General features: G+C 37.9%; 1 protein-coding gene across 2 annotated transcripts in view; it reads left to right on the plus strand.

Annotated features, from left to right (window-relative positions):
• Positions 1 to 1,193, plus strand: part of Sdhd (succinate dehydrogenase complex subunit D) — an 11,417-nt gene extending 10,224 nt beyond the window's left edge. The window contains exon 3 of one of the 2 annotated variants that reach the window (XM_010610707.3): positions 204 to 292. In XM_010610707.3, the coding sequence (XP_010609009.1) occupies positions 204 to 292 (89 nt within the window). Of the gene's footprint in view, positions 1 to 203 lie in introns of both variants that reach the window. The other variant, XM_010610706.3, reaches the window with a different exon arrangement.
• The last annotated feature ends 11,569 nt before the right edge of the window (positions 1,194 to 12,762 follow it).

The raw sequence follows: 12,762 nt of genomic DNA on the forward strand, positions 1-12,762 counted from the left end.
AAAAAAAAAAAAAAAAATGTATAAAATAAATCTACTTATAAAAATGTTTACTTAGAATCCCCTAAAAAAGCAAACAATTAATGGAGTGACAGAGATGTTACATTTTGAATCTAGTTGTCTTTTTTTTTTTCAGCCAAATAATCTGTATAGTTTTCTGACTTCACTATTTTTAATTTGTGCTATGATTTTTTTTCTTCCTCTAGGGGTCTTGGACAAGTTGTTACTGACTATGTTCATGGGGATGGATCACAGAAGGCTGCCAAGGCAGGCCTTTTGGCACTCTCAGCTTTAACCTTTGCTGGGCTTTGTTATTTCAACTATCATGATGTGGGTATATGCAAAGCTGTTGCCATGCTGTGGAAGCTCTGATCTTTTGGACTTAATACCTTAAGAATTAATTGTATGCCTCTTTGCCTCTGCTCTGTCATGCCATTCAGCTCATAGTAAGCAAAAAATAATGGATAAGTACATCGATCCTTATCGCATGGTTATTTTCAAAATTTAAGTTTGAGGAAAAGGTTTGCGAAGGAATTGTATCCAAGAAGTAGTGAGACTGAGTTCTGTATTTTGGTGAGTTAATGGGATTGTCTCCCAACTCAAAAGACTCACAGTATAACTAAATATTATGTATGAGCTTTTGCCTTTTATCAAATCTTTTAAGGAAAATTCAGTTTATTACTATCAATACATGATCATACTTTTGTATTTTTCCTGAGAATAATACATGACTATACTTTTGTATTTTTCCTGGGAATAAGAGACAAAGGGAATGACTGTTAATTCACGAGTAAAGACTTTGTGGAAAATCAGAAAGTGTTTAATGTTTGGAAATGTCCCTGTCCATTTGGTACCAGATGATGTTGATGATTTTTTTTTTAATGATGATTATTTTGTGTCCTAGAGAAACTTTAAAATTAGAAAATGCTGATATCTGTGTCACAGATTTCTAAATCCTAGAAAAGAAAGCTTGGAGAGCTTCTGAATTTAGAGACCTATTTAGGGAAGAGATCCTGCGGAGGTATAAGAATATTACAAATTCCAACTGGCATTAATTCTGAAATATGTTTTACTTTTTTAAAAATAATCTGTCCTCAAATACAAAACTGTAAGTAAATTACTTTCCCATTGTAGGAATTGCTAATGAGAAAATGTATTCTGTGAAAAGAGTCATTTTTTTTTAAATAAAAGGTTGTATAATTAAAACATACTCTCTTTTATGTCTCAACTGTCTCTAGTTTTTGTTGTTTGGTTTTTTGGGGTTTTGTTTTGTTTTGGTACTGGGGATTGAACTCAGGACCTTGCGCTTGAAAGGCAGGCACGGTGCCACTGAGCTAAATCCCTGGTCCTTTTTTTTTTTTTTTTTTTTTTTTTAAAAAAATTTTTTTTTTTTTGAGACAGAGCCTCCCTGTATAGTTTAGGCTGGCCTTGAATTTGCAGCAATCCTCCTGCCTCAACCTCCCAGTGCTGGCATCACAGGCTTGCATCACTCCATCCTATTATTTGGTCTTTTTGAGGTAGGATCTTGCTGTGTTGCCCAGGCTTCTCATGAACTCCTAGGCTCAAGCAGTTCTGCTTCATTCACATTTCTAAAACAACTGAGCATTTACATTTCCTTCTGGGTCTTTGCATTTAAGTAAATCAGATACAAGGTATTGTCGTATACAGTAGACTTACATGTGATAGAAAGTACATAATTTAGGGAAATGAGTACTATATGAAGAATCAGTAGTAAGAATGAAAATTGTGTTCAGATCATGGTGTTCTGTGAATGCCAGTCTTTGAATTATGTTTTAGATACATCAGTATGGAATAAGAATTGAGTGTAAGGCTTTAATGTCCTAGAAATACAGAGTATTGAGACTTAGCATGTTTCACTCATTGAGGATCTTTCTGGACATTTGAGGAAAAGTGTTGAAGGGGTCCAGCTAGGAAGGACAGTCTGTGCGACAGACTGGAAATAATATGGAGATACCTCAAAAAACTAGGATTAGAGGTTCCATTCAAGCCAGCTATTCCTCTGCTGGGTATCTTTCCAAAAGAATTAAAAGAATCATATCAGCAATACCTGCACATCCATGTTTATAGCAGCACAGTTGTAATAGCTAAAACTTGAAAACAGTCCAATTGCCCAACTGGAGACTGGATAAAGAAGGTGTGGTTTTTCTATAAAATGGAGTACTACTCAGCCATAAAGCATGAGAAACTAGAGTCATTTATAGGTAAATGGGTGCATATTGAGGCCATACTCAAGTGAAATAAAAAGGACACAATGTGTAAATACCAAATAGTTTCTCTGGTGTGAAAAACAGTGTAAATAAGGTTCAAATTGTATAATTAACAAGATGAAATAGGAAAAAGAGGGCTAAAGGAGTAGGGGAAGTGGGAAAGGTAGGGAAGAGGAAAGAAGGGGAAAATATGAGAAAAGGACAAAATGGAAACAAAGTTTGTAAATAGGGAAGGGTGGAGGGGTTAAAGGGAGGGCAGGGAAATGGGTAAAAAATAAGAACCAAGATTCATCATGTAAAGGTACAAGAGCCCAGTGATGAATGTAGCTGTATACTGTATACCTAAAATGTACCAGTAAACTTCATGAAAAAAAAGTGTCTGTACTCAGGGTTAGAGGTAACCTCTCCTTAACATGCCTGTGGTCTTGTAGGAGATTCAGACATGGATTAAGGGCTTAGGGAGACAGTAGGTTTTAAGAGGATGTGATGCCTGAGCAGCAGTGGCTCACCACTACGCGTGATGGTGAAAGGAAACATTTCTGGCAGTATTTCGAATTATTGTCACTTGGTGATAAGAAAGCAGATTGACTGTTAGTTTGATTACTATTTTAAAATCCTCTGTAGGCAGTTAGGAACCCCCTCCCAGCCCATATGATGCCATGATGAAATGGAGCTCCATAAAATCAAAATGGGAGGGCAGTGACTCTGGATAATACAGGAATCCTGTAGCATCACCACCATCCAATCCTACTTTGGTTCTGGAAGGTTGTCTGGTGCTAATGAGCATGAGATGCAAAGGGGATATTTGAGTGAAGGCTGGTTGTTCACTGCCTGTTCCAGGTCTCAGTCGATTGGTAAGAAGGATGGAGCTGAGCTGTCTTTTGGAAATCAGCGGGTTGCTGGAGCAGCAGGGAAGATGAGGTAAGGGCAAAAGGCAGTAAGAAGTTTCTAAGGATAAGCGCAGAAAGATCAAAATTGTGCTTTAGAGTTTATGTCCTTTAAAAAGGACATTTACAGTTAGAATTTCTGATGTAGAAGCTCTTATGAGGGGCTTTTACATGAGTAACAAGTTCCAGGGTGATGCTGCTGCTGTTCTGGAGACTTCACTTAAGACCCACAGTGTACTGCAGCATTTGGAAGAGAAAAAGTGGAGTGAGCAGAGGACACACTAACAATAAGTCTCCAGTGTACCACCATTCACCAGAAAAAGAGCACACAGTGACGATGGTTTCTGTTGTGATATGAAATGGACAAGTAGATTGTCAGTTCTTCGGCTAACAGGAGGAAGAAATGTCTTCTCAAAGACTTGCCCACCTGGGCAATGCTCTGACCACTGGTTTGTGCTTAGAAGACCTTGATGGACAGCAAAACAGATTCAGCTTTGTTGTCCTGTTCTGTCCAGTGTCCAGCCTCTTTTTTTTTTTTTTTTTTTTGGTACTAGGGATCAAACTCAGGTCCTTGTGCTTGTGAGGCAGGCGGCGGAACGACTGAGCTAAATCCCTGGCCCTCCAGCCTCTTGAAAGGAATGAACTGCTACTGGTAGGCTGAGGCTGCAAAGTTCAGACAGCTCCCTTTAAGTTCTGATTGAGGTCAAGGAATGAAGCCATTGGTTAATTGACTTTGTCACCTGAGGTGGGGCCACTATAACACACTCACAGGGAGAACATGGACCTCTTCACCACTGTGAATGACTGTAGCTAAGCATTAGTGTACAAGTAGCCTGCTTTCTTTTCTGTCGGTCTGTTGTTTTTCTTATTAAAAGTGTAATATTCTTGAGATCTTGGTTTCATGGGCACTATGAGTCTTTGCCTCTAAATCTAAGTTAAGGGAGGAAGAAACCTATCAGAATCTAGTGTTTGCACTTTGTTATCCTACTTAACAGGTTGGCCTAGAATTTTTGGCATAAAGATTCATGTATTGAACTATCTTACTATTGCAATGTAGCTATGATCAGAAGACCCCCATATCAATTTCTTCCCTCTGATGTTCTTTCTTATAGTGGTATGGGAAGGGCTCAGTTTTTAACATACCTGGCCTCAAATGTAGGACTAATTTTGAGTAGTATTGTGACTTTCCACATTGCATCTCTATAGCTAGAGAAATGAAGTTTGAATAGTGGGAAATGCTCTCACACCATTCCTAAATCAAAACCAAACCAAAACCTTTTTTTTTTTTCCATCTTATCGTGTGCCATACTAGAAATAAATCAATTTAATTATATCTAAGCTAAGGACCCAGTGCTGATCTCATGCAAGGGAAAAAATGATGTCTTGATTATTGTACCTGTTTCTGTGCCACTAGTCTATGAAACAATGAGTGTTTACAGCATCTGCCTTCAAAAGATATTTGGGATTTCTTTTGGTACTGCTGGCATTGCATGTGTGAAATGTGTTTCTGGGAGTAGATATTTGGACAGCTTTCAGGTTTTTCCACTTTCAGGAATACAAAAAGATCCTGGGAAAGGTAGTGTAAGGGGAGAGAGAGAACACTGAGGGCTGATCATATTTTAATTCCTTTTTTAAAGTCCATGTCTCACTGCAGAGTTAGGATTGCAACTCATTATTCTGATACTAAAGTCCAAGGTGGACTGATATAACACAGAAGCAAAGTGATATTATCTTTCCCAAAACTAGCAGTTTATTTTTTATTCTATTTTTAAAGGAAGGATCTTTCTTTTAAATAATAAAAACAGTGTAAGCAGAAATGAAAATATTTTAGCTTTGTTTAACCTAGTGAATATTTAAAATTACTGGATAGAGTTCCAGGCTTAGAAATGGATCATTTAGTCGAGTCTTAAAAATTTATTTTTTTAAAAAAGATATTTATAAAGGTTGATAAGCTGGAGGCAGAAAGACATGCAAGAAGACAAGAGTAGAAGAAAAGGCCTGAACTTTGGCAGTGGGAAGTAGGAGTCAGTTTCTCAAGATGTAGAAGTCAAAAGCATTCATTCATTCATTTCATAGATACAAATTACCTCATGTAATTGGCAGTACTGGATACAGAAAGAGGAAATTTCTCTACCCTTTAAGGAATTCATAGTCAACTTGAGGCGACAGATGATTGAAATACAGTATGATTAATGAAATAGGGTTCTTTTGTTTGTTTGGTTTTGCTTTTTTTGAGACTTGATCTCACTATGTAGTTCAGTCTGGCTTTGAACTCACTGTGTAGCCCAGTCTGGCTTCAAATTCACAGGGATTCTTCTGGCTCAGTCTCTCAAGTGCTGAAATTATGAAATAACAGTTAAGCACAGCGATAAAAAAAAAAAATACAAAAAGAGTTTGCTTTATTTCCTGGAAGAAAAGATTTTTGACCTGGGTTCTGAAAAATAAGGATCTGACGGTGGCCCAGGAAGGTGGAGTGAGGTGTGAAGATGGCTGAGTGGTGGTTGATCAAGTGGAAGCCCGTGCACATTTTGGTATGACAGCAGAGCGAGGGAGCGGTTGTGGAGGACCTCATGCCATGGCAGGCAACTGAATCTATCTTGATGGCAATAGAGGAATTGCTCAAGACTTAATTATGCAGTTATCACGGCTTGAGTTGTCTTTTCAATAGGTTATGCTGGCAGCTGTGTGAAGCATGGATTTGAGAATTTAATGAAATTGGAGATTATTTCAGTAGTTCAGAAAATAAATGATAAATTCAGAAAACTAATAAGTAGAATGAAGGAAAGGCAAATTCAAGAGATATTTTGAACTTAGAATTAATTAGTTCTATGGGGATGTGAAACATTGAGCAAGGAAGGAATCTGCACACCTTTTGGTCTTAAATAGGTAGATGGAGGTGGTGATATTAGAGAAAATTTCTGAAGAGAAGTTAGATGCTAGCTGAGTGGGGTGAGGGTAACTCTGAAGTCTTGGATTTGTAAGATGCCCGGAACAAAGAGTTTTTATATTTTTATTTCTGCCAGTACATCAGACTGAATTTTCAAAAATACACTGATAGGAAGCTTCTAGGAATATTATCAAGAGCACCTTGAACATTTCTGAGCTTGTAGAAGGAAATCCTCTGAAGCTAGAACAAACATAAACATGCAAGGGAGGGAAGTGTTAAGCAAATGCTGAAGGTGTAAGTTGCCCTGGGAGCATCAGCTAATCCCAGGTGGCCTAGAATGCCTGTCTTGAGGAGGTCCTGAAGCAAAACTGGACTCACAAAGAAATTAGAGTGGATTCCTTCACCTGAATCTCCTCAAAGGCTCTTGAAATAAATTGCTTGGTGATAAAAGGCAATACCTGCATATCCACCCCAAAAGAATCAACTCATATTATGTTTATACAAAAGGAAAAATAATAAAATAGAACATTATTTTGTGCTTGGAATGGGTTTTGAAGGAGTTGTTACTCCTATTTCTTTCCCTTTTGCTTAAATCAGATAAAGAAGGTCTCCAAATACAAGAACTTACACAGTGATGTTCGGTACTTTAGTCATAGTAATGTCTTGAAACCAGTTCATTTCCAAAGTGAGCCTCTGGGTGATTGGTGAAGGAACATGTATTTTAGAATTTTCAGGTTTTAAGCAGAAGCAAAATGAAGACAAGTGTACTTTTCTTTGTCCTTTAAGGAATTTAATTCATAGCAAAATGTTCACAGTCAAGGCCTATTTTACATACAGATTTGCCCAAATCTCTCATGTTGTAAGCCCAGTCCCTACTGTAACAGAATCAGAAGTGACACAAGTCATCTAGTTATCTTGATCTAACTAGAGAAAAAGAAAGAGTACAATACTGTGGTTGTGCTATATGATCTGGATGTTTTATGGGACAGCTCTTCTACATAATTAGTGTCTCTGGGGACTAAACAGTGAAATTTGTTTTGGTAGAAAAACACTAATTTGCAAATCACATGCTTCCATTTACTTAAAAAGCTGAAGTAAAAAATTCACACTTTGAAAGAAAAAAAATTCACAATAATGCCTGAGAACATCACTCACTCTTTAGGAAGTGATATTTAAGCTTCATTTAAAAATAAAATGAGTTGGGCTGGGATTTAGTTCAGTGGCACCATGCCTGCCTTGCAAGCTCAAGGTCCTGAGTTCGGTCCCCAGTACCAAACAAAACCAAAACATGAGTTGAGATACTATCTCTTCCTGTGGTTTCCGTTTCTTTCAGAAGTGGTGGGTGGGGCTTTGCTTAAGGGGCCACTAACTCATATTATGATATACAGGCTCATCACCCACCCGAGTGAGGAATAAAGATATTCTACAATTTTTTTTTGTTTGTTTTTTTGAGACAAAGTCTCATTTATGTAGTTGAGACTGACCTGGAACGCACTTTGTAGCCCAGGATGGTCTTGAACTCACAGCAATCCTCCTGCCTCAGCCTCCCGAGTGCTGGGATTATAGGCATGTGCCACCATGCCTGGCTCTACAATGTTGACATAAACAAAAACTATAGCACAAAAATGTTTTATGACTCTATTTAAAAAGTAGTATCTCAATGGGCAGGTCTGGGGATTTAGCTCAGTGGTTCTTCTGCCTGCCTTGCAAGCACAAGGTCCTGAGTTTGATCCCTAGTACCAAAAAAAAAAAAAAAAAAAAAAAAAAATCAATTTGCAATTAAAACCTACCATAAGGTAGTGTTTTTATTTCCTAAAACAATATGAACCTAATCTTTTTGCTTTTTAAAAAGTACAATACATAGCTTCAAAATAGGAAGAACAATTAATAAATATTAAGAAGATAGTAGGGCTGGGGATTTAGCTCTGTGCACCACCTGCCTCGCAAGCGCAAAGTCCTGAGTTTGATGCCCAATACCAAAAAAAAAAAAAAAAAGTTAAAATGCCAATAAAATACAGCAAAAGCATTCCAAACTGGCATTTTAAATTCATCTCATTATTTGTTAAATTCAGTGCACACTGATTTTTGGTTTTGGTTTGTATGTGTTGGATGTGATTTTTGTTTTATTTTGCTTATTTTTGACCAACTGAGAGTTTTCCACAGACTATAGAAGGAGAAAGACTTTAAGCAGCATAACTAGCCTCTTGATATTGAAATGTGGTGCCTTATTTTACATCTAATGAAAATTAATGTCTATTTTATTCACATGTATCTGTTTGTAAATAATCTCCTAAAAAGGGCAGGTAAGAAATTAGAGTGGAGACTTTCTAAAACCAAGAACTTCAAAGAATCTTACCCTCAGAGAAAGGATGAATTAAAAAAAAGTAATTTTTATGTGAAAAAAATCAGAGAGACTTAACTGTCTCCCCTTGGATTGGGTTAGCGTATGGAAAGTTTCCTCCAAGAATATGTGGCTAAGAGCCAGTGCTCATGCAAGGTTAGAGCCTAAATTCATGCTACCTTTGTGCCTGAAAAAACTACCTGCTGTGAATCCTGGCTTGGTAGGATCCCGGAAACTTGTAGAAGTAAATACAAATCCTCATTGGAGGAAGGATTTCCCAACACCATCTTCAAAACTTCCATTGAGGCTAGGTGTGGTGTCCCACACCTGTAATCCCAGCGCCCAGGAGCCTGAGGCAAAGGGATCACAAGTATGAGGCCAGTCTGGTCTTCTTGGTGAGTGCAAGGCCAGGCTGGACTACATAGCCAGACCCTGCCAAGAAAAAAAAAATCTAATGAAAGTGTGCTTCCAGGAAAAAAAAATTGTAGTACATATAGGAACACCCTGAATAAGCACAAGTAACAAGCCAAACCACACCTTCCAAGAAGCCAGACCCTGGAATTTTTAGACATAGAATATAAACACAAAGTGGAATATAAGTTCAACTAAAAGTTGTCAAATCAGGGGTTGGAAGGTCTTTGAAGAATAGGATCTATATGTGGTGTTACCTTTTGTATCGACTCTTGAAAGGTAAATGTTTTTCTTTTCTTTCTTTTTTTTTTTTTTTTTCTGGTATGGGGAACCAAACTCAGGACCTTGCACTTGCCAGGTAGGCATGGTGCAGTTGAGCCACATCCCTGGTCCTTCAAAGGTAAATGTTTGTTTGTTTTTTTGTTTTTTGAGACAGGGTCTCACTATGTAGTTGAGACTGACCTAGAACTCACTATGTAGCCCAGGCTGGTTTTGAACTCACAGTGATCCTCCTGCCTCAGCCTCCCAAGTGCTGGGATTACAGGTGTGTGTCACCATATCCAGCTCAAAGGTAAATGTTTACAGAGGAAAGTTGTTTATTTTTCTGGAAACCTCATGGGTTGTCAGGGCCAATTCTCAGTGGGGTGGATACCTAGGTTCTAAGGATCCTAAGTACTTTTATAGTATACTTCTCCATGGCTGTGAGCCTGGAGCTTAATGATCATTTATACTGTTAGCCTAAGGCTGATATATTGGTGTCTCTTCTAATAAATCTAGTCTCCCAGTGTTATATCAGCAGGTAACGATTGGAGTTGCAATATATCTGATGCTGTTCCTTCCAAAAATATGTAGTTTGTATATTGGGCATGAGACAGTATATATAAGTCATTGTTTTTTGTTTGTTTGTTTGTTTGTTTGTACTGGGGATCAAACTAAGGACCTTGTGCTTGCAAGGAAGTCAGTGGCACCACTAAGCTAAATCCCCGGCCCCAAAATTTTTTTAATAGAACAAGATCACAATGTACCAAAGATGAAACCTGTCACAGGATGAGTCTAGCCCAAGAAGTCTTCCTATAATAGAGCCATGAGGCCTTCCTATAATGGTTTAATATGAGGGGTAAAGTTTCCAGAAGTAAATTGCAGTAGCATTAAATATAGGTATACAACTTAGAATTCTAAGGTAAAACTTCAGTCTACCAGAGAAGTTGCAATCTTTTATTTTTGTTTATTTTGTGATGCTGGGGGTCAAACTCTGAGCTTTACACATGCTAGACAAGTGTTCTACCACTAATCTGCATCTCCAGCTCCAAATTTACTAACAAGTGTCTACAGGGTTATATGCTTTTGGTTGAATGAGTTAAATCCATCGTTAAGTGTTCAAATGATCTTTGTTGTCCTAGATTATGATAATTAAAAAATGAATTGTAAGGGAAGTGAGAAGGGTAGGGAAAAGGAAATAAGGGACGAGAAAAAATATGAGAAGAGGAAAAAAATGGAAACAGTCTTTGTAAATAGGGAGGGTGGAGTGGGTGAAGGGAGGGCAGGGGTATGGGGAATAAATGAGAACCAAGATCTGTCATGTAAGGGTACAAGATCCCAATGATGAATATAAAGGTACTGTATACTTAAAAAGAACCAATAAACTCAATAAGATTTAAAAAATGAATAACATTTTTTCCCTTTTTTAGCCACTTGGGTAAAAATTTTTGACCATTTTCGTACTTTGAGCCAATTTGTCCCTGTAATTTGGGTTATTATTATCACTATTATCACTTTATTTTACTAACAGTCTGTAGGTAGTTTGCATCAAGTAGTATGAAACAGTCTTGGCAAAACCAGTATATTTCCTCTTATTTGCCCTCCTACCCTCACTAAAGGCAGTGTTATTTTTCAGTAGTCCTTATGCAGATGTCAGAATGAACAACTGTCTTTATAGTACCAATGCTAACAAATCTAGAGTGGACTCTTTCTTTGTATATGGTGGTAAGCTGTAAAGTATTGACTGTAGCATGGGCTTTCTTTCCCTTCCCTTCCTTCCTTCCTTCCTTGCTTCCTTCCCCTCCTCTCTCCCTCTCCCTCTCTCTCTCTCTCTCCCTCTCTCCCTCTCTCTCTCTCTCTCTCTCTCTTTCCTATACAGAGGATCAAATTTAGGACCTTGTACTTGTCAGGCAGGTGTCAGGCAGCACCACTGCGCTAAATCCCCAGCCCAGTCTTTATTCTTAATATCAGATTTTCTTTGAGTATTGGATTATATTTAATAAGATAATTTCAATTTTTTATTTTTCATTTTTCCAGTGTGAGGGATTGAATCCAGGGTCTTGAGCATCCTAGGCAGGCATGCTACCTCTGAGCTACACCCCCACGCTTGCTTTTTAAATTTGCTGCTCCGGAGGAGAAACATCTTTTCACAATACTTTGGCGAAATCACAAGCAATCCCGGAACCTTACTCATAGACAATGTGGGTGTCAATGCTTCATCCATCAGCAAAGATGAGAGAGCTTGACAATACAACAGGTGAAGTTACGGTCAAGCAGGCAGGAAACCAGAAAAGATAAGGAAATAAACCAGGATGATCCTATGAGAAAGATTATTTAAAGCTATTTGACATCCTCCCTGGTCCCAGTCAATATGTGTGTGTGTGTGTGTGTGTGTGTATAAATATATATTCACATGACCTAGGTGCTAATGGAGACAGGCAGTGAAAGGTGAACTGGAAGATGATGATACAGGCTATGAAAGGCTATTTTATCAGTAAGTTCACAAAGTGGGCCCAATGAAGGAAAATAGAGAGTAAGCTTTATACAACATTTACTTTTCCAACACAGCATTTTAAAGTTACAGAATAGAAATGGCTTGTTTAGAAGCAAGGCTCCCGGGCCAATCTGTAGAAAGAAGCCCTAGGAATTTGTATGAGTGGGAAGAGGTTTCTGCTGTTTTGTCATAAAAAATTTGCTCTAATGATCTGAAGTCAAGATGCCGTGGAAGAGGGAAACCAACTGCTTGTCACAGGTCTAAAAGGAGTCACAAGCAGAAGTAGACTTTGCTGTAGTTTTGTATCTTCTTTTCCATTTCCCTGGAATGGCCCTCCCTTCTTCTCTGTCAGCTCTTCCTTGTCTGTATGGGTGTTCATACTTGGTGTCGCTGGCACAGTGTCCTGTCCTCCCTCCCTCTGTTCCTTTCTTTCCTACCTTTTTTTCTTTCTTTCTGTACTGGGAATTGAAGTCAGGACCTTGCACTTGCTGGGCAGGTGTGGTGCCACCGAGCTACATCCCCGGCCCTTCTTTGGTTGTTGTCTTTTCTCTTACCTTAGTCATCTAGAGAATTTTATATTCCATTTTGATTTAATTTAATTTCAAGTTACCAGATTTAAAATAAAGGTGTTGCTACATGAATATCATTTATGTATTTCCTTGACAGATAAGTTTTATTACTGTCATATAATCTGAAACTTATTTTTTCCTTTTTTTTTTTTTGTGGAACCGAGGATCAAACTCAGGACCTTGTGTTTGCCAGGCAGGCGCTAGCACCACTGAGCTTAACATCCGGCCCTGAAACTTTCTTGATACAAATAATGTATATGTGTACTTTGCACTTTTCCTTTGATTTTTCAACCATGTTTCTCCATTAAAAAAATATGAAACTAATAAACAAAAAATCTCAACTATGCTTAGGGGCCAAGGGAAACCACAGCAGAAGCATAATTTCTCTTCAACAGTAACAGAACAGCTTCTCCAAGCCTTGAAATTGACTGAATTTTATGAGTTTTATTGACTCTCAGAAAGTGCATACTAAACACTTCAGTAGGGTTTTTTTTTTTCTGATTCTGAATAACAAACTCTTTTACAAATTGATAGTTCACTATCAGCATTACAATTGTGAAACAGCTCTCAGATTATTAAAAATAATGTATATGGGCCTGGGGATGTAGCTTAGCAGCACAGTGCCTGACAAGCATGAGGTCTTGAATTTGATTCCCGTACCAAAAAAAAAAAAAAAAAAAAAAAAAAAAA

Source organism: Fukomys damarensis, unplaced genomic scaffold (assembly GCF_012274545.1).
Source record: "Fukomys damarensis isolate Sample0158 unplaced genomic scaffold, DMR_v1.0_HiC HiC_scaffold_16, whole genome shotgun sequence".
Lineage (NCBI taxonomy): Eukaryota > Metazoa > Chordata > Mammalia > Rodentia > Bathyergidae > Fukomys > Fukomys damarensis.